The following is a 21,951-nucleotide window of genomic DNA, read 5'->3' as shown; positions in this document are numbered from 1 at the left end:
ATAATTTTCAACAGTACCAAAAATAGTATGGCAGCTTGCAAGTCACAGCTGACTAAAAAAAATTATTATAAAAATAAAATGAGGCTGTGTTCAGCCCTTATTGGGCAATTCTGACGTAATCTTAATTTGCAACATATCAAGCCAAATTTTGATAGTTCAAATTTTGATCCAGAAGTTTTAAAAAAAATACTATATGAAAAAATAAAATAAAATTCTTGATGCTCCAAGATTCTGAGAAATACAGGATTACATCTAAATGAAAGAGAATTTTAAAAAATTTAATATTTATTTTAATGATATAATCTATATAATGTACTAAAGTCATACATTATATCAATTCAATACAATATGAGTGCAATATTTATTTTGTTTCAACTTTGATGATTATGGTTCACAGATAAAACCCCAAATTCATTTTCTAATATTAAAATATAGTGAACATGTTAAATATTGAAAATTCAAGAGTCCTTCTAATGCCCTCATCATTTGATACGTGTGTTGAAGCAGACAAATTCAATAGCTAGGGGACATTGGCCCTCAAGACCTGGATTTGAGGGCTCCAAGACTCTCTCAGGCTGAGTCTGTAGGACACAAACATCAAAAATTAATAGAAGTTTTATTACTTCAGTCTCAAGCCACTGTCAACCCAAACATGTTTACAGCACCTTAGAAACTTTGGGTTGCCGAACATTACAGAACGGGCCGTTTGAAATGACTGCAGGTGATATTTTGCATGGATGTTTAACATTACTGGCTAAACAGAAATGTTTCATATTGGAAAGCATCACATGTCTTCACAGCTTTTACAACCTCATTGTTCAAAGGCGGGTTGTCTGGGGCCAGTGAACTCCTTTTGGGTTTATTCATATTTATTTCCCTGTTGCATCTCTGTGTGCGGTGCGTCCCTGAGCTCATTAGGATGCAGCTCCGGCGTGCAAAGGCAGCTTTCTGAGACGATAATAACAAAAACAGCCTCCGAGCCACCATCATTGTTATCTGCAGGTGGGTGATTATGTCTGGCTTTGTCCAGTCCACCACAGTGACCCACATGGACTTACCCAACGTAAAACTGCATATCGCAGAGTAGTGGACCCTTTAACAGAGCTAGAGGCTTGGAGAGAGGATCTTCTGCAAATTATATTTAGGAATTTTGTATTAAATTTTTTTTGGCAAAGTGTGATCAAAGACATAGTCCAGATGTTAACCATTTTAGATTTTACAATACAGAAAATCTTACAAAAGAAGAACAGAAAACAACTCCTCCAGTGGGGAATAGTCACTGACAAGACACAGTTGAGCAACTCTGCACCAAAACTTAGATATAAATCAAATAGTGGAAAACCAGAGCCCATCAGGTTCAGGTGTCAAAATGAAACACAGTTTGAAAACATCTTCTCTCAAAAGGTAAGCTAACCCTATTTGTGCACAGGTTAGCTACAGTATTTGTTTTTTATGAAGGAACAAGCTATAGATTGTTATTCAGTTCAGATGGAAACTTAAGTAAATCCTAACTTCTTTGGTAAACTGTTCTTTGAAAAAAGCCATCACACCTGCAACCCCATAAATGTCAACATCTGACCACAGAAGTGTGACGATGTTTAGGATACACCCCACAGCCTAATTTTAATAATAAAAAAAATATATATATCTGAGCCTGACAACTGCTAAGATCTATCAATAAAGCAATGCAATGAGAAAAACTGCTCAACATTATCTTTCTATTTTAAACATCGTAATAAGACAATTACCCATGATTTTGGTGAAACAACAGTCAATGCAATGAGTCTATTGAATATTTTTCAACAAAAACGGCACAACTTGTTGACAAGTGCCAATTTCTCTTTTGACTTCTGAGGTTGGGCTTTTATTTCCATTTGGATCTGCCCTCTAGGCTTCGCACTGAACACCTATGTCAACACAACTCTTCATGCAGATAAAAATCAATGCTGACTTCATGGATTTTTACGACCTGTGTATTTATTTTGACACTTAAAAAGCTCAACAGTTTTTTAAAGTAACTCAGGGAGTGAAGCTCAGAAAGAAGAACGGGAAAACAAAACAAGAACCAAACCGAGGTTATTATGTATTAAAACAGCATGATACATAAGCTACATAAACTAAATGAGATTTGACTCTTATTGAATACAGTAGATTAGGTGCATTGTCAAGCGGAACCTTCGATAAATGAAGTGTAATTAAGGAAAAGTGATGCAAAGTGATAATGTACTGTATAAATGCATTCCTGACAAATGTTAAAAATATATTAGCAGCATAAAATGAAGTGAGGCACCATCACCTCAAATCGTATTGGAATTTCTGTTAAATGTAGAGATTACATTTTAAGAAATACCGGTTTGTCACCAAATCAAGACTTTGCAAAATTTGCATAATTTCCCATTATAAGCACAGTCATCCAGAATGTTTGCATAAGTGCATAAGACACATAACAGTTTAAATAAGCAGAGTAAGCTTATTTAGGAAGGAGAAATATTCAGCAATTTGTTTCATACCTCTAATTAGCTTTGTAGCTGTAATGTTGAGAAGACAATAAAGTTAGACTAATATGTTCATGTTAACAGGGGATGAAATGAGTCAGCACACTGTGAAAGGGATCACTCATAATGAACTTCCTAAACTTATTACCAATTCTGTGGCTCATCTGAGATCCACAGAGATTTTAACCTCTTATAACTCAGAACAGCCCACACATTTACTGTTTTGTTTCAGGCTCACAGTTTTCATCAACACAGTTTCCAGCTGGAGAAAAAAGACCAAGACGCAGTTGTTATGGTGAGATATCTTTTTTGCAGAGATCTCACAAAGAAGCAAGAAGTTTACAAATTATAATAGATCTAAATTTAGCTTTCATCCTGCAGCATGTCCATATCCAGCTTGTTTTTTCTTATTTATATTTAAACCATGTCATGCTATTTATCTGCTATCTATTTTTTTAGGTTTCCTGCTGAAAGATGTACTGTATGTGGCAAAAGGTTTTGCCTCAAACCTCCAGTTTTGAGCCTATATTTGTCTTGAAACGTAATTCGTCTAGAGAACTAGAAGCAAATGATTTTCCTTCATCCTCTCTCTGTGCAGCTGCCTGACAGCTTCTTGTTTTGTCACACATAATCTTGGCGAGATCATCCCGTTGCATCTTGCTCAGTCGTGCTGAAGGTTTTTTGACAACTGCCAGGAGCAGACCAGCAGACAGAGACGCAGCTCGAAAAGTAACTACAGACACAAAAGGGAGGAGAAGCTACAGATAGAGATGATGATGATAATGATAATAGAGAGCTATTATTAAATGTGGTAGGAAGAACAATGGACAACCTGGCCCCACCTCTGGGTGGAGGCGAGGCGGCTGGGCTGTGATCAGAATGAGGCACCTGAAAACCCCACAGGCTAGACGGTGGTGGTCATCATTTGTTTACAACTGTTTTTAAATCATTTTTGCAAAAAAAAAAAAACAAAAAAAAAACATTTATATTACATTCCTTTCAAAGGCAAGCTTCTAGTCTTTTCCCACCAAAAGTTCACAGATAACCTAGTTAAAGCAGCTTGGTTTGATGTACCGAAAGGAAGGTTTTGATAAAACTTTGCGCGGCTGAGATTTTTAATGGGAAAAAACAATAACACCACATAAAAACACCTACGCTGGAATGTACAGATGCTTATCCTGAACTGTGCCCTGCTGTCCTGAGCCCAGCGGAGTCAAGGCAGTGTGGTAAGTACTTTATCCCTCAAACACTGATGCGATAAGAGAGAAGCCTGTGCAGTCCTTTGTTCGCCAGCTGGGAGACTGCGTTAGTCTGCGACTGCCGCTGCGAGATCACTGGTAGATGAGAGAACTTAGCATATTTTTAGACGAGCGTTTCATGCAGGGAATCTTACTTCTAAATAATGAGGGCGCCCTGCTCCTGTGTCTGCGATTCAAACATCAAAGGAGCAGCAAAGAGCTGCAGTCAAGCAGACTTTCAAAGTTCTGGGTGGGGACCACAGAGAATATGGAAGTGAAAATGCAACAGCAACAAATCAAGGAAACAACTGGTGGGAGATTGTGCTGTTATGTAATAATAAAATGAGAGAAAGCTTCAAGTTGGGCATAAAATAAGTGGGAAAATTTGAAAAGCCCAAAGCTTTTAGAGCAAAATGACAGAGAGCTAGCATATTCCAGGGAGAGAAATTCAGAAAATGTTATATGTTAACGCTAGAGTCGAGTTGTTTACCTGTTTCTGGGAGTTAATCGAGTTTAGGGAGATTTTTAATTTAAGTGCTTACTACACTACATGTGCATTTGGAATTTCATCTATGATATAAAGCCTAAAAAGCTTAAAATTATATCACACTTTCAAACATCAACTATTCACAGAATAAGTAAAATAAAATAAATCTCCATGAGGCCATCGTAAAACAGAAACCTCACAAAACAAAATAAGTTTTATAAGATCTTCGAACTTAGAACTGTCTGCTGAAGTCCCAGAAATGCAAAGTTCACCAACGGATGTGCTGAAATTGAGAAAGCGACAACATTTTTATTTTTTACAGATGAGATAAAAGATATTTAGTCATAGAACATGTCTTTTCTTAGAAGAGATAATGTAACAATAAAGATTTTATTGTTTTCATGGATATTCTGTCAATTTCCAATATATATAAGGGATTTCCACATACATATTTCACAAAGAGGTCCAACATTCCCACTATGCCTAGAACGTTTGCCACTCCTTTACTGAGTTGTAGAACAGCTGTAAAAAAAACACATGTAACTGCTGTCTAGCTGTATCAGCAGAAGTTAAAAATTTAAGCTAAAATACTGTAATCAAAGCTTTCTACAATCAAGTACTGCAAAATCAACTGTGGCCTTTTTAAACCAAAATCTTGGGGACACTGTAGCTGGGATGTTATTTGCAGTGGAAACATAATGCTAAGGTATTATAAGAGAGCTTGAGGTACAATTCTTTTTGTGAAACTTTAAGTTTCCCAATCAGTGAGGGGCTAACAGCCAAACAAATCTCTGAATACATACGGTACAAAACAGGCATCAACACAAAACAAATCAATCAGCTGTAAGATTTAAACAGATAACATAAAAAGATTTAAATGCCGAACCTTAAGCTAAATGACAATTACTTTGCATTTACCATAAGCATATGCCTCATGGTCTGAATACCGTAAAATGCACCAGTGTCCCACAAGACTGAGCAGCATGCCACACTGCAGAAATAACTCAAGAAACACACAAAACTTCAACATTCAGTCTTCAAACTGCAAGATTCAACTTCAACTTTTATTGGGATATTTTAGCTGCACAGGATCAGGCCTGATCCACTGAAGTCCAATCAAAAACTATAAGGACTCAAAAAAACCACCAAGAGGTCCCATTTTGAACAACCTAGAAAGCTGAACTACTGAGGATTTAACACAGTGTGAGGCGTTTAATGACACTCCCGTCCACTTCACATATTGTGCTCACATTCATGCGCCTCCATCTGTAATTACCTTTTATCTGGTGTGGTTTCATTTTCTTTGCTTGCCGGAGCTTCCTGGAGATCTGGGAGGTTGGCAAAGTCATCCTGTTCAGCCAGCCCGATTGCTAGAGATAGAACAACCATCTTCCCCTCACTGGACACACACATACAGAGACAAACAAGGGATCACAAGTCCACACACAGGTGGAATATGTGGACAAACAGCGCCGCACACGTATTCCGGGCAAAACACACAGACAGGCAGTGATGGGAAACACATCCAGCACACATTCATTTGGTGTACAAAGAGAGAGTGGGAGAGAGGCGGTAGAACGATGTGAGGACACTAAAGTGTTTCATCTTAGCAAAAACTGCAACCACACCTGCGCAATGCATCTTATAAAAATCTGCATGCAATCGGTAACATCTGGAAAACGTGAGGTTTTGCCGTTTTATTACTTCTGCAAAACAAGTTTTAAAAAAAGCATCATGTTTTCTTCAGATGTATTTTACAACTAAAGTAGGCTATGTGAACAACAGTCAATAAATCAACAACAATAACCTATGAGGATGGTCTTTGTAGTCTCTGGCAGACAAAATTTCATGATTAAGAAATATGAATTTCCATACCCAATGGGATCTTTTATGCAAAGACTTAGTCACAACTTTAAATTTCTGAGTTTGATTTTCCCATTTCTAATGTTTGCAAATATGCTTAGACCAAGTTAAAAAGCTCAAGATGTTGCTTGATGTTTTTCATTTTACAGCTCTGTAGGAATGAGCTATTAAATGCCACAGAACATATTAATCACTACAAAAGTCTTATTCTCACATTTTATATAACGAGTCGAGCCGTGGAGCCTATGATCAGAGCAGCTTGTTCTGGAAGGACCGATTGTTAATGTGCCAGTTTATTTATCACATACTGAGTCCTTAGTTGTTTGATCCCTTAATGCTGAAATTAGAGTGTGAACAATATTTGTAGTTATTTCTAGTTTTATTTGAGATAACAGGAGATGATCAAACTTTCTTCCCCTTCTGTGCAAGAATGGGTTTAGTTTGACTATGAGAAACTATAACAAAATGCCAAAGGCAATAATTAAGAAAATTCATTCAGATCTAAAATACCAAGTCAGGCCACCACTTGATTATTATGAAATAAAAAAATAGCTTTCGGTCTCAGTTATTGTTCATGAATGCCTGCCTGTCGAGGCTTAAATATTAAAATGATAATAGATAAAAGAATATGTCCAACACTGGTGGTTTTGAGCAGCACTGCACATGTAAATATGGAATAAACACAAACAACATCGCTTCAATATGTGAGTTTAATACCAAAAGTATTTCAGTTAAAATACTCAGTTAACTTACTTACTTACTTAGTAACACTCAATTAAACTACATGTAAAGAAATGAAAGAATATCAAAATGCTGAAAGATAAAAACTAACAAAGAATAAACAATGATATAATAACATGAACAACAATACGACACAGCGACAATGTAGTGATCTCTGACATTTACAGAGTTAGCAGCACCTTAAACAAGGCAAATAAAAATTTTATAGATACAGAAAATGACAACTTATGTTGTTACGCTTAGAGCATCTGAATGGGATATTGACATGTCTTAGAGTAATGATTCGGATAATGATCCAGATTGCGAGAGCTTTGACAATCTGGACATTGAGAGCAAATGGCATTTAGATAATCCCTATTACCAACATACGTGTCAAGTATAAAGGTAACACCGCTTGCTTGGCTTGCGTGAATGCAATGCAAACTTTTAAAAGCATGACTATAACTTTAATGGTCTTCAGTACAGGTTTTCTGATTAGCAGCACCAGAATCTGCTGTTCAGAGCACTGACACAGGTGACGCGCCAGGAGAAATGCAGGAACATTTCACCGGAAAAGAAGCCGAGAAAACAGATTAAAAACACCAATTTAAGAGGCAATAGTGATTATTTTTAATATACTATTTGGAGCTATGAAGAAACAACCCCATGCTTTAAATAGCAGTTTCAGAAGTTTTAAAAGGTAAACTTTGTATTTGAATTCAGCTTGTTTACAGTGTATATCTGAGCCGTTTCAAAGGGCAGGGGAACTCACACCTGATTAACATACTGGTGTTTATCGGCTATTCACACACTTTTTTTTTTTTTTTGATTTCAGCCAATAAGGTGAAAGAACCACATTTAACGTCACCACTATAAGCTTTCCTCAGGCAGAAAGAAAGAATTGTCACGTTGTCGGAGAGAGGAAAGAAAAGCTCCGTCCGGTAAAATGCAGTAAACTCGCATTGTATGATAAGAATGACTATCAGTCAATAACCTTATAAAACATTGTTTATACTATAGGTGGCCTGTTTGTTCCCAAGCAGTTTGCAGGATTAAATCCTGGAAAACACAATAAAACACAACAAAATGGAAAATCAAAACCAGTTTTCAAATTGTTTTTCCTAAGCTAACTTATCTCTGCCCTGGCACACCTCTTGCATTAGTCATCCTTAATGAAGCAAGGAATCTCCAGTGAATGATGGAAACCTAACAGCACAGGGGTTTTTGCAGCGTCGGCTGGGGATACAAAGGCAGTTGCTGTTCAGTTTGTGGTAAAACAAGCATCTGGAGCTGAAATTCATTCTTTCTCTTGGAACGGGGGAGGCAGCAAAGGGGAAAAATAGTGTCAGTTGCCTCTGGTATAAATAAAGAAAGGAAAGTAGATACAGAGCCGCTTTTCCGGGCTGCATATGCAGGGCTGAGGTTCTTCTCCTTTTAACTCCAGGTGATGCTCTCCAGTCCTGGGGCAAATGTTGACTCAGCTGACACATGCAGGTAGCATCGGTGAAGCTGTGGTACTTCTTCTCCCTCAGAAGAAAAGCAGCAACATCAGTTCAGTGATGAAAAGAGGGACAATGTCTCTGGGAGTCTATAATTCAAAGATTTTGCAGAATTCCAAACAAGCCAAGGGCCAAGGCTTATTTCTTGGGAATACAGATGCTTGCCACACGAAAGGTACTCTGAAATTACTACTTTGGACCCAGGGTTTCTTGAAAGAAATAGTCCCTTCCTTTGCCAATGAAGAAAGGCGTCCTCTCCAAGGTGGCAAAGAGCGTGAAACCGGGAGCGGAGTCCAGGCGCAAAAATACATTCGAATGGACCGCTAGGAAAGATCCTCTCCCTAAAGTTGTATACTCCTTTTGACTTCATAGAGTTACTTTACTTTATTAAGGACATTGAATGTTGTTGTACAAAAACAAACAGACTCAAATAGAACCATGTTATCAGCTTAATTAAAGGTTTATATCTAATGTATTTTTCTTTTAATTCAAAACTTGCCATCTCACTTTTCCTAGTCACAGTAAGTGTTATAAGTTTGATACTGAACTTTTAGATCACTGAAGAGTTTGAGGTTTCAGTGCTACTGGTTGAAACAATAATTAATTTAAGACAGGAAACAAAACTCCCAAATAGTACATTAAACCCTTCGCTGTTTAGACAAACACCGACAGAGACATGAAAGTGTGCCCAAAGCTTAGAAGTATGTAAAAAGTAAGGTGGATCAAAAGCTTCCACAAAATGAAAGTTATTTGGTCGTCTTTTGATGTCTTCTCCTCATTTTCCCACTGATCTTTCTCTCATCTCGGCAAATATCACATTTCTTTCTTTTCTCGCTGCCGTGCGCCTTCTGTAGAGCACTCCTGTCCTTAATTCAATGCTGTTTGTAGAAGAAGTATTGACAGCAAGAGGGAACATATTAGTACTCAAGAGGCAGTAGCCCACTGGGAACGCATAAACACAACCCTCATGATGCTCATTGATGGGCTGACTGAATTTGTATAGATGACAGTAAAAGAAGCGTGCACCCCAACCAAAGGACGCTGAAATCATTACCGCCTACAGCAGGTCTATCGATCTGGAATAAAAGCACGACGGTGACACAAGACACAAATGGAAGAAAGCTGCTGTTTTTTTGTTGTCCATACCATAACTTGACAAATGCATAATATCCCCAATCACCACAGGTGCCAAAAACTAATGTATTTGCTCCGCTGACATTCATAAAGACAGAGATTGCGAGCAATGAAACCTCAATATGGTTTTTCAGCCCGGAGACAATGTTAATAAGAGAACCAGCAAAAAGCTCAGAAGGGAAGAGGTTTGGTTATTGATGCGTGCAAGAGTGTGTGTTTATGGTCAGGAGGGGAGGCCGGTGAGGTACAGCACATCATGTGTAATTTATCATTCAAGTCAAGCAGTGGAGGAGATCTCTCCGGGCTCTGTAAGTCAAAAAAAATAAAAATCAAAGGCCTCTGTATTCCAGTATCTATCCTGTTCACCAGATACTGTATTGTTTGATTAAAACATCTGATTAATGGTTTTCCGTACAGCGAGTCTTTAGTATTTTACGTTTGATGTCAGATTGGTGGTTTGAGTAAAAATGTTTTTTAACCGGGGAGCAGAGGCAGAGGAGGAATTCTTACCACTGATCTTTGGATTGGCTGCTTTGAAACTGCCAAGTAACATTGTGTTGTAAGTTAAATCTAAGATGCTTCACAGTCGTTTATCTCCTGGATCTGACATTACATGCAATTATATGATTGCATGTTGTCAATGTCAGTTCTTTGCTGAGTTCATTATATCAGGTTTTTTGTGTTAGTTTCTGAGCTCATCATGAGTATGTTTACAAAACGTGAGCCTAGAAGAACAGACCTTATTTTCTTACTCGTAAATATACCAATAAAACAGTTAAACATGCAAAAAAAAAAAATGTTTTCAACCACAGTAAACTGGAGCATGAGGCACAAGCTATTTTTCTATAAAGAAGCCATCCTTTGTGTTCTGTGTGCAGCCAGCTGTGAGATGTGTGTGCAGGGACTAGCTGCAGAGCGCTGCGCAGAAAAAGATTTACTATGATTTATTAAAAAACAAAAAAACAAATAGTGCAATCTTTAAGCAAACAACTCAGGCAAATACAAGCTTAATGTAAAACTTAAAACACCAACACAAAATCCATCTCAGCATTTCCAACACTGACAGCCAACTTGTTATTTTCTCTGATATACTTTAAATCACTGAGTCTACTTAAATTGCATCGTATCTGCCTGCATAAAGTCACACACATTCTCTAACGCTGCACTAAATAATATAATTAATTAATGTATTAGTAAGATGTATGAAGTGAGAATGACAGTATATGATTAAAAGATGTATGATAGGTTTAGTTTATCTTGTCTTGTTTTATGTATTTGTAAATTAGCACACATTTGCTTGGAAAAGCTTAATTTCTTACATTTATCCTTTAAATTACGAAGAAGCACTTACATTAATTCCTGACATTCAGAAAGCAAATATGCCACATTCTACTTAACTGTTTGGTTAGTTAAACATCAAAAATACATTAAAGACGTCACAAACAATAATTTGGTATTAACATGTTTCAATGACCAAACTGAACCGACTCGATCAACTCTATTTGAAGGACTTAGCAACTTTAGTACTGCTAGTTCTCTCTTTATCCAGGTTATAAGCAAACAAATCAATAAACTTTTAAATCAATAGAGAACTTCATGACACTTACAGGAATGACTTGACGTCCAGACCTCTGTGGCGAATCTGCTCCATCATGTGGTCCCAGCTCCCTGGATTTGACCGTGATCGGCCAGTCCCCGTCCCTCTATACCTGGAAGCTCCAGCCGGACTCCCCCGGACCCCCCGCGGGCCCCCACGGTGGCCCCCGCCGCCTGGGCCTGTGTGCAACTGACCCAGGCTCTGTGAGGTGACCGGAGGGTCATTGGGACCCGGAGGGGGCTGGTGGGTGAGGGGCTGTTGGAGGCTCTGCTGGCGGACAAGAGGCCGGGGACGTGCGACGGCCGACGACGGGATGTGCTCCAGAGTGGAGGCAGACGAGAGGGAAGCATCCCCGAAACTGAGCGGAAAGGTGGGAGCGGGAAGGAAGCAGATGGACACAAGAGGGCAGAGCTTAGAATTAGACACAGCATGGATTGAAAGGTGCAAAAAGAAAGCTCAACAAATGGGAGCATGTGATTGCTGATATGAAAAAAAAAGTAAGGGAAAAAGGGCAAAAACTTAGAAAATAGAAAAAGAACAGAAAAATTGCTGTTATGTGTAGTGCCTAGACTGAAGACTAAAGACGAATGCTTCAACGTTTGAGGTTAGGCTGCATAAAAGTGCATGTGTGTGTCAGTGGAAAAGCATGTAATGTAAACATTCAATTTTTTTTCCATTAAAATTGTGTCAAAACAAACCCCCTGCGAAATTGAACCCGAGTTAAACTGAAGTATCACTATCACTTAGCTGGAGCTTCCATCTGCAGCACTAAACTGTGGCTGGACGTTATCGCTCTCTCCAATTAGTTTTGACCTACTTCTACCTTCTTGACTTGATGACTTTTGCTTCCATCCGTCTTTCTCTAAGGTCCTTTTCCACTCCTCCCACTCCTCCTTTTTACCTTTGCGCTCCAAAACTCAGCAGTTCTTCATCTCTCCCCTGTTCATTCATCTTTTCCCCACCCTCGGCCCTCTCATCACTCCATCTCCCCGCCGCCTTCAATCACTGCTCCTTAATTCTGTTCTCTAATTATTGGTCTCTTTCTCTTATACTCGTGTAGTGCTGCTACTCTTCTTATACTCCCCTCAATCACAGCCATGCCTGATAACTGTAAGCCTGTGCTAAACAGCTCAGTTTGGAGCCAAAGCTCTGAGGGAGGATTTAGGACCTGGACATGAGCTGCGTTAGCGGAGCTCTTCGGTATTAACTCGGCCTTAACCCCGACGGAGCGGCAGAGGAAAAGCACCCAGAGGTGCTAAGCAAAGCTGCATCTAGTAAATGCAGGAGCTCTTATGTAAACAAGGACGCAAACACACACATTTGTATAATTCACCTGAGGGATTTTTCCTTGCTTTTTTTATTGGCATTTATTTATTTGCACCCAATAGTACAACTTTATTTGTAATACATGTGGAGGAATGTATCCACATGTATTATGTATTTATTGAATTCAGCTTGAATTAAATAATATTGCTAATAACATCATTTTTTTAAATTATTTTTAAGTTTTCAGGTTTAAATTATGATGTGCAACTAACTACTCCTTACATTTTTGCATATCATCCTTCAGTACAATTGACATAAACATCTGTAAACTAATCAACTCTGTGGACATTTCATGTTTACTGAGGAGCCTTCTACCATCAGACCATGCTTGAGACAATATGTAGAGAGCTAACATTTACAGTGATCTTTGAAAATCTGCTCATATTTTACAGTTATTTTGGTTTGATCAAGGGTCATAAGTAGCTATATTGGCATCAAGTAGCTCCAATAAGGCGAGAACCACAGCTGAGGGAAATGGGGTGTAATCTAAAGTCTTGACATAAAATTCAATGAATTCATGTCAGAATGATGCTTTGTTTATGGTTCATTTATAAATGCATCAAACACAAACAAGAAAAGTTACACAGGTTGGAGGTTCATAACCTGAGCATAAACTAATCTGTTTACAAATAGAAAACTGGGAGAAAACTGGGAGAAAAATGGCAACAGTGTATGGAATTGAAGTGCAAACTGATTAAATGGCAAATTACACATAATACAATATGATAAAATAAAATAAAATAGGATTTCTTGACCCCAAAAGAAAAGCAAAAACTGGTCGTGTTTTGCTTTTTTTATGTGGTTTGAAACAAAGTTTTATTTAAACACTGAGGCTGTTGCTGAAATGTCCAGTGTTTGACTGTAAGTGTTCAAACTGGTGCAGATGGCAAAGTTATGTGGAGCCACACACAAGCTGAAGAAGGTAATGGATAAATTAGACCTCAGTATTTTCAGTCTGAAAGCACCAAACAGTCACAGACTCTTATGACACATGTACCGTTCAGAAATATCTATTAATAAAAACACTGACCTTACATTTTTATGCATGCACTGATATAAACAGAGTATATAGTCTGACAAATACTGTTGAGAGGACTTCCTTCCTGTGACAGTAGATTAAACAAAATAATCTTCTATTTTAGATACTGTGCTTTTTAGATTATAAAAATGCTGTAACTATGGAGGTTTGTGTCAATGTTCCTTGTTGGTAGCATCAGGAAGACGATGGAGTCAGAACTGCACCTGCTGAGATCCAAATGATGCCCTCAGTAGAGGTGACACCACATTATGATGTTGGACCACACAGCTGGGCTCCTCTTGGCAGCAGCTCAAAGGGGCCAGTGATGATGGAACAAAGGTTTCCTACCTGAGTTTGAGACTCCGTTTTACTTTTCCAAGTCTTCTAAAGTTAGGACAGTTATTTACAAAACCCAGATCATCTGGAGAAAGTATTTTGAAGTTTAAATTCTGAGAACTAATGTATTTCTATATCATATTTGGCTCATTCCTTTGCTTGTGTGAAATTTAGGCTACAATAAAAGGAAAATGAACAGAACAAAACCTTAAATGTCTCAGCTAACTTATCAGAAGTTTCCAAAGCCATGATGTCATCATCTGAGTTTTTTCCTTTGAAGCGATAGTAATCATCCTGTATGAAAACTTGTGATTTTGGAAACATTAATAAATCTTACATATTCTCTCAATATTTTGCAATTTAGCAAATAGAAATAATTTTGGTAATTCTAACTGACTTAAAACAAGAGAAAAATTTAATTTGATTCAACTTCAGACAGCAAGAAAATATGTTTATGTGTCTTTTTATTGTATGTAAACTTCTGGTTTCAACTGTAAATGAAAGAGAGCGCGGTCATATTGTATTACAATTTAAGTATCAGCAAAAGGATAATCAGTAAAAGTTGTTAATCCACAATAAAAATAACATCTCTAACAGAAAGAATGTAAGAAAAGGCATAAAGTATAAAAAAGTAAAACCCAGTCTGATTGATAAAAATAAAGATTTGTTTGCTCAAGTTAATCACGAATATGTAATATTTAGAATAATTTAAGAACAATTTCTTATAAATGACATGCTTTACCAAAGAATAAGTGGTTTTCTTCAATCTTCTTCAGTGCCGCTGTGTTCAAATGTGAGAAACGCAAAAGTTAAAAATACCGCAACGACTAGAAAAAAAAATTATTACGGTACATCTGTATTTAAGTCCGCAAACCAAAACAAAGAAACGCTATGATCAAAATGAACGATAAATAAAAAGATCAGCTGACAAGTTTTACATTTTGAAATACTTATAGGTGCAAAAGTCATGTTATCTTAAGAGATATAATGAAAAATGAATAAATCTCTCTGGATTGATGGCGACATTAGGCCAGACATCTGGGAGCCAGTCACTGGGCTGATAAATTGCGCCGGTCTGTCCAGTGACACAAATCTGACACAGAATTTTTCTCATTTGGAAAATGTACTGGGAATAAAACAAGATACTTCTTTCCTTATAGAGATTTCCCGTGTCTATTCATCTATTTAGACGCCGTACGTTTTTGTCATCTTTTGAATAATATATGTGGCAACGCTTATTCAGAAGGCCTAAGCAATGAGCACTTTTGATCTGCTGAATCCCATTAGTGACTTAGAGGGTTATTTTCAAATTTCTTCTTGCTTGAAAGACAATTAAGATGACTATAAACCTTGAATGATTTTGTAATTATGGGAAATTGAGGAGGGTGAAAAAACAAGGAGACAGCAAGAAAAAAATCTTGACAGTGAAGAGTGAAGAGAGAGTGTAGGAGAGGCAGAGAGAGGAGAGGGAAATGCCCAAAAATAGATACCAATTCCAAGAGGAGAAATGGAAATACAGAAAAACCAAAAAAGGAGAACAGAACACAAAGTCAAGTGATGAGGGAAAAGGCATGTCACAGCTTCATTTATGAAATTCAAGTCAACATGCAGATATGTAACCTTACAGCTTGTTAAAAATGTACACACACAAAGTTAAAACAAGATACAAAATCAATTAAGTTCACTTATACAGGTTGAGAGCTTTGTTATTATCTATGCAAAAGAGTCAAGCGGAGACATGCAACTCCCAGAAATTCAGAAACAATTGCTTGGCATTTCTTTCACAGAATGAGAAAGCTAACCGCATAATTGGTGAGCGATGTTCGTGTGAGGCTTGTTTTTCTTTTACATCTGTGTGTCTCGATTGTTGAACAGACGCGTTATGCAGCTACAAATGATTTAATCATTATGTGTGGAGTGTCTTCAGTCCAGTAAAGGGGGAAATAATAATTCTAAAGTCAGTTTCTAATCTGTCTATTCAACCAAGGAGACAGAGTATTATAATGAAGAGCTGCATGATAACAACTGGAGGAGAGGTTTACATGTGGAGCTTCTGCAGTGAACTCTGCTGCACCTGTTTGTCATACACTTTATTTTGCTCTGCTTTACAGAGCAGGATATTTACATAAAGACTGATTATCGAGCTATTCATGCAGTAAATGTGTGACGGTATTCATACCACACTGTCACAGTAAGTGCAGGCATAGCTGTTCGGTCCATGCAATCAGAAAGGATTTTCACTCCCATCCAGAAGAGGACATGCATATATGTTTTTGTGCTTTCACTTACTGGCCATAAAACAAGTCTAGGGAAGGCTTCACCTGCTTTTTAAACTCCTACTAGAAACGTTTAATGCTTTTAATATTGTGTTTGTTAAAGAAATGTAAAAACAAAAAAAGAAAAGGGTCGATTAAGATTAAACGTTGAAATCTCTCATCCCTTGGGATGTCAGAAATAGACTTTTCCAAATATAACATGCATAAAGCATTGATTACAAGTACACTGTTTTTATTTAGAAGATTACTGCTGTGGTTTCTGGTGCTAATTCTAGCTGCAATAGTACCACCATGTATGAGGCAATGTCAGCTCAGGCTCTCACCACAGTAAAGGCCCAAAACTGACACAGATGATAATGTACATAAATCAAAGGCATGTTGATACAAGCTAAAACAAACATATCCAGTGTTTCTAGGGTATGCTTCTAGAGAATATCAACTTTACCAAAGCCTACATTGAAAAAGGAATGAAGTGTTACATCATGACCGTTACAATGCGTCGTAGTTAAAATGCAAATTCTCACTTTGGTCTGATAAACACAGTGAGAGCTCAGGTGACCACAAATGAACAGACATTCAGTTTCTCAAACCTTCAAGTAGTATTTATTTTATTTGACAACCTTGATGCTCTATGTTTCAATCTGGAGATCAGTCAGCTTTTAAGCAAGCCGACTTCTCGCGTAAACGTAGCTTTACCTCAGTCTTTGAGAGCACATGCAGGTGTTCCACTCATGCTACTTTTGCAAACTCACGTTTGTGATATCCAAACCATGCTCCTGTTGTGCCCACTGTAGCCCCTCATGCGTGCCCCGTGTCACCATGCGCCACTCACTTGCTAAACCGCAGGGCTCCGGCATGCATGTGGCTCTGGACGGTCTGCCAGCGCCCGGCCTTGCTGCCCCCCGTCACCATGCTCCGAATGCTGTCGCTGCGACTTGGCCCTGCTCCTGTACTGGAGCAAGCGCCACCCCCGCCGTCACTGGCCCCTGGTGAGGGTCCAGCTCCGCCCTGCCCACCCTTATCCACGGCCCCACTGGAAGATACGATGCGGGACCACGGACAAACAGACACGGTTGGACGAGAAGAAAGGATCAAGAGAGGATTGACGAGAGACAGACGCACAAACGTACAAGGCCGGAGAGTAAAAGAGTTTTCAGTCAAGTTAGTCGAAGTGGTAAGGGTAAATTTCATGTGACTCAAATTGTATCTTTTAGTTCTGGTAAAAAGGTAGGTAAATCTTCTTTCAGTGTCAATGTCTTATGTAGCAGGACTTTATAAAAATTACCAGCTTCTTCCTGGATCTTAAAATCCGGCAAACACAACCACAGTCGACTCAAAACATGTTCCACCTAACAAAAACGAACCCAAAGTACAAAAATGGAGTCTAAAAACCTAAAACAAACCTCGGGATCATTTTGCAGCAATGACCTGAAGCAATCAACTTTTTTTAATTAATTTTTTTAAAATCTCAGTCAGTCATAGTTAGAAAATTTTTGGTCCACAGTTTATCGTTGGTTTGCTTTATTCATTTTGACATGTAGATGATTTTCATCTCCTGTAGCAGCCTGTAGTCTTGCTGCTGTTTCTGGAATCATAATGCTGAAGTGTGACCCAGTTTTGTGGTCAAGCATGAGCTGTTAGACAGATGGCTTCACATTTTACTCTGAATTACTCTAGGAAACTGAGGTGTTACTTAGAGACAAAACTGTTACTTAGTTGCACAATGTTAGAAACGACTTCTTGTACTTTCTTCCTATAGTTTTTCAAAACCATAAAACCATACAGTTTTGTTTTTTTTTTTTGCACAAACTGTACCATAAATATTGACTATGCTAACTGAGATCTGTAGAATATTGGATATAACTTAAAACTTGTAATAGTTTTCCAAACAATTTGTGGTCTAAACCTTGGTGAATATCTGGTCACTATAAGGTCGCGAATTTGCAATTTTTTCTATGATCATATTTTAACTCCAATTTGTTCATATCATTCTCAGATTTAAGGGCAGAAGCAGTAATTTTATAAAGATCTATCTTCATGTGACGATTTTTCTAAAATTTTCAGATCGTCACATGATTTTTATTATTAGAAAAAGATAGTCTGTGTAAAAATAAACAGTAGTTTTCAAATAAGTTCATTCATAAAGAAAAACACCCCAAACTATCCAAACTAAGAATAGGCAAGCAACAACCCCTTAACGCTCTACTTAGGTCTTGTAAAATAACCAATAGCACAGTTTAATTGTTTTTAAGTGGTTGCATTTACTTGATTTTAAGATGATTTTGGTGTCTCAAATGTAGAAAATTAAAACTGAAAGCAGGTGTACTTACTTTTTTTTACCATCACTTTACTTTAAAAACTAGAAGCATTACAAAAAGTAGTTGATATTTAATTTTCTGTAAAAGATTATAAACAGAAAGTAAGTTTTAGTAAATTTTTCCGCAGAGACTCTTCCGTGGGGACATATGGGGAAACTTTTGATTTTCCAAGCTCCACAGTTCTCTGGGATTTACTCACAAATAAAGAGAAATGGGCCAATTTCACCACGCAAAGCTAAGGCGATGATTGACCTGCTGGCCGGTTGAAGTGGGCAGCACGGCTTCGTAATTATGCCGATGCATCATTCTGGGGTTTTAAGGCTGCAGATGCAGGTGATGAGAGCACATGGCACTAATATCTGCAATCTCACACACCTGCAACGCTTTAATCTAATGTTTACCACCAAAGACTCCCTGTAAGAAAAGAATAAATATTACTCAGCATGCTACAAATCCACACCTGCTGACCTGGACGGAGAGCCACAGAGACGAGTACAGACTGAACGCTGACTTTAGTACGGGACCTTTGGAGTAAAAACAAACCACACGACAACAGCTGCACAACAGGAGGGTGTCTCTAACAACATTTAAACAATAAGTATTTTACTTAGTGAACAGGTACATTTGGTTAGCACATTTAAAGTTATCTTGAAGAAGATCTCCAGTAATTTTTCTTGCCTTCCAATTGACCTCTAAGTTGTATATTTGTTCTGCAAAAACAAAAATAAACGTGCTGCAGCAATTTAACATGTGGGATAATGGATCACTTCAGAAATGACACTGTCACCAGTTAATAAATGCCAATCAAAACTAAGCACTCACATTGATAGCCTAATGCAACGCCGTCATAACAAAGGCTGCAATCACCACTCCTCGCTGAGTTTACAATATTTTCGGCATCAGTGCACAGACGGAGTAATTGATCACCTGGAGGTTTTGAAAGAGTCAAGTGAGTTGTAATTAGAGAGGATAAGAACGAGCGGGTTCACCTGATGCCTCGGCGATCGTGTGAGATGCATCTAAATGATGGAGTGGAGGCTGATACGTAGCAGACGTTTTAACCATCCAAACACTTAATTGCTCTGCTGTTTACAAAGGAGGCACTATTTTTGGAACAGAGCTCAGTTCAGACTAGACTCAGGAGGGCTATCGGGAAGCCTTGCAGCATTTAGAGTACTACGAGCTAAAGTGGGAGTACTTACAGCAAGCAGAAAACACAGAGCGAGGGGAGGAAGAGGTGAGACGGGAAAACATAAAGACCTCACACGTACAAACACAGAGAAATAAAAAGAAACTGTGAAAAGCAAAATTAAAGAACAGCTTAAAGAACAGATGGATATTTCAAGAAACGTGCACATTTGTTTTCTGGTGGAGAGCCAGAATATAAGATTGATTGTAGAACTTTGGCCAGCTGCTTGGTATAACTTGGCATGAAGACTGGCAACGTACCAGGAGAGCTGCTCAGAGGGAACAAAATCCTTCTGCCAAAACTTCCTACAATTACTAGTTTTTGTGTTCAGCTTGAAAACAAAAACAAGCAAAAACACTTGAAATCTGCACAAATGCTGCTTGGCTAGATTAAAAATATTGAAATTATGCAGAGGTTCTCGAAAGTGTACACACTCTGGTTAAAATGGCAAATAATATGATAAATTCTTTCAAAATTTGTATCACGTTGTGTGATATTTATCTTGCATAATTCAATTGAATAATAAAATGTTTAGCAAAAAGAAACAAGTACTGGTAACCTGGATTATGTGAGTGTTCACATAAAAAGTAACTTTACTGAAATACTTTTTGATTCGGCCTTTAGAGTTGAGTTCAAACCTATTAAACCTGAAGTAAAGTTTGTGTCTCCCAGGACGCATTATTTGTATCTCATGTCACAGTCAATCCGGACACAGAACAGTGAAAAAAATCTATCAAACAATACTGATGTTAAACGAAAGAGAAGACTGAAACTGGTCAGGAAAGCTGCTAAGAGGTCAGCACTTAAGGAGCTTTATGAACTTTACAAGTTCTGGGTCTGTTCTACACATGACACCAATCTCCTGTATTCTTTAAGCCAGGACTCAGAAGTAGGTTTGGAAGACAGAAAGTATAAAATCTCCCTAATCCTCATAGAACAATTTGCTACAGTCTGATAAAATGACACAGAAATATTTGAGTTGAAAAATGTATGCTTGGGGGAAAAACAACAAAAATACCATTTATGTTGACTCAAAAAAACATTGTAATCACAGTGAGACGTGGCAGCATCATGCAGTGTGTTTTGTTTTGTTTGTTTTTTAGTTTGAACTGATTTAACCTTTTTATATCATAAGATCTCTGAACTTTAACAGCGGTGTGTACACTTTTGAGAGTCACTGCTTAAAATGTTTAAAACAGTTGAAGGAGCTCCAAGTGAATAACAACAATTTTATTTTGGTGGTGTAATTTCCCAGAAACTACTGGGTTTAGTTCTTGGGGCTGCCATAATTCAAACACCTGGAAGGCTCAGAAAAGCTAATTTGTTTCCAGTTTTCATGCTAAAGTCCTGTAATTTGTTTGCCGTAGCTTCATATTTAATCAAAAACATTTCGTAGAAGACAAACATTAATTTTCAGATCTAACTTTCCTCCAGAAAACCAATAAGTACACGTCTGCAAATGTCAAGCTCTTTGTTTAATCTGACCCAAAACAATTTTTTTTTAAAAGACAGTCAACCCTCAGTGGAGAATCTAATTGCTTATAATTATTATAATTGAGCAGCTACGGTGTTTTGAGATGAAATTAATTGACCCGTTGAATAAAATATGAGAAAAACGTAAAGCAGTAAAATCTGTTCTGAGGGTTATCTGTCTCCATGATATCTCTCCATGGGTTGCAGGTGAAAGCCAGAGAAGGTCTGGTGAGGCTCACAGGGCTGTAAGCAATGGGACTGTCAAGCGTTTTCATTTGCAGGGCATGTCTGCTTTTCTGAAGCTAAATAAGACGTTACTGTAACAATCCATTGTCAGTGAATATGCATTTTATAGAAAATGTTTCTCTGCCAAAGCCTGAATCGGTGATTCTTGAATGAATTGAATTGGAAATTTCTTAGGTGTCAAAGGAAGAACATATTTTGCATTTTATGTTATTCATAATTTCAGTTTTATTGTGGATTTCTGGGTTTATGTATAGGATCGATGAATTATGTTGGCTACTTTTGCACCACCTTCTAATACAAATGCCATTTAAACAAATGGTTGTATGTCTGACAGTGTTTGAGCAGTCCTCAGAATCACAGCAATATTAAGGGATGGAGCTGCACATCTCTATCAGGTGCTGCATGGCCAGCAGTGCATACTAAACACCACTGCATGCCCAAATGTAGAAACATGAGGATTATCAAGGATGAGAGGAGACTGCTGTTAAAAGACAAATGGCCAGGCAGTGTTACAAAATGAGTTTTTTTTCTTTTCTTTTTACTCCTCTGCGGGATATTACAGTGACCTTTTAAATGTTCAGAATGATAAATTGGCCATCGTTTGAATTAGATTTGAAGAAAATTTGGGTATTTTGTCAGGCAAGAGCAGCAAAACACTTGAATAAAATAACTCTTTTACTATTGCAGCCCCTGTTGATGACAGCCCTGCCCAGACTGAGGGGGTCCCTTACCAGCC

The 21,951-nt window shown here is 37.9% G+C and overlaps 1 protein-coding gene across 4 annotated transcripts in view; it reads right to left on the bottom strand.

Annotated features, from left to right (window-relative positions):
• The window catches only part of syt7b (synaptotagmin VIIb), a 109,615-nt gene that overhangs the window by 23,280 nt on the left and 64,384 nt on the right, over positions 1-21,951 (bottom strand). For 2 of the 4 annotated variants that reach the window (XR_001776466.2, XM_017304019.2), the window contains exons 5-7: positions 16,822-17,022; positions 11,044-11,391; positions 5,497-5,619 (exon numbers count right to left, since the gene is read on the bottom strand). Coding sequence is in view for 3 of the 4 variants with exons in the window: in XM_017304019.2 (XP_017159508.1) it covers positions 5,497-5,619; positions 11,044-11,391; positions 16,822-17,022 (672 nt within the window). In the remaining variant the exon portion in view is untranslated. The remainder of the gene's footprint in view (positions 1-5,496; positions 5,620-11,043; positions 11,392-16,821; positions 17,023-21,951) is intronic. The other 2 variants (XM_017304020.2, XM_017304021.2) reach the window with 2 other exon arrangements.

The sequence above is a fragment of the Poecilia reticulata genome, chromosome 3, assembly GCF_904066995.2.
Source record: "Poecilia reticulata chromosome 3, P_reticulata-male-v2, whole genome shotgun sequence".
NCBI classification, from domain to species: domain Eukaryota; kingdom Metazoa; phylum Chordata; class Actinopteri; order Cyprinodontiformes; family Poeciliidae; genus Poecilia; species Poecilia reticulata.
This window is presented reverse-complemented; position numbering and strand designations above follow the sequence as displayed.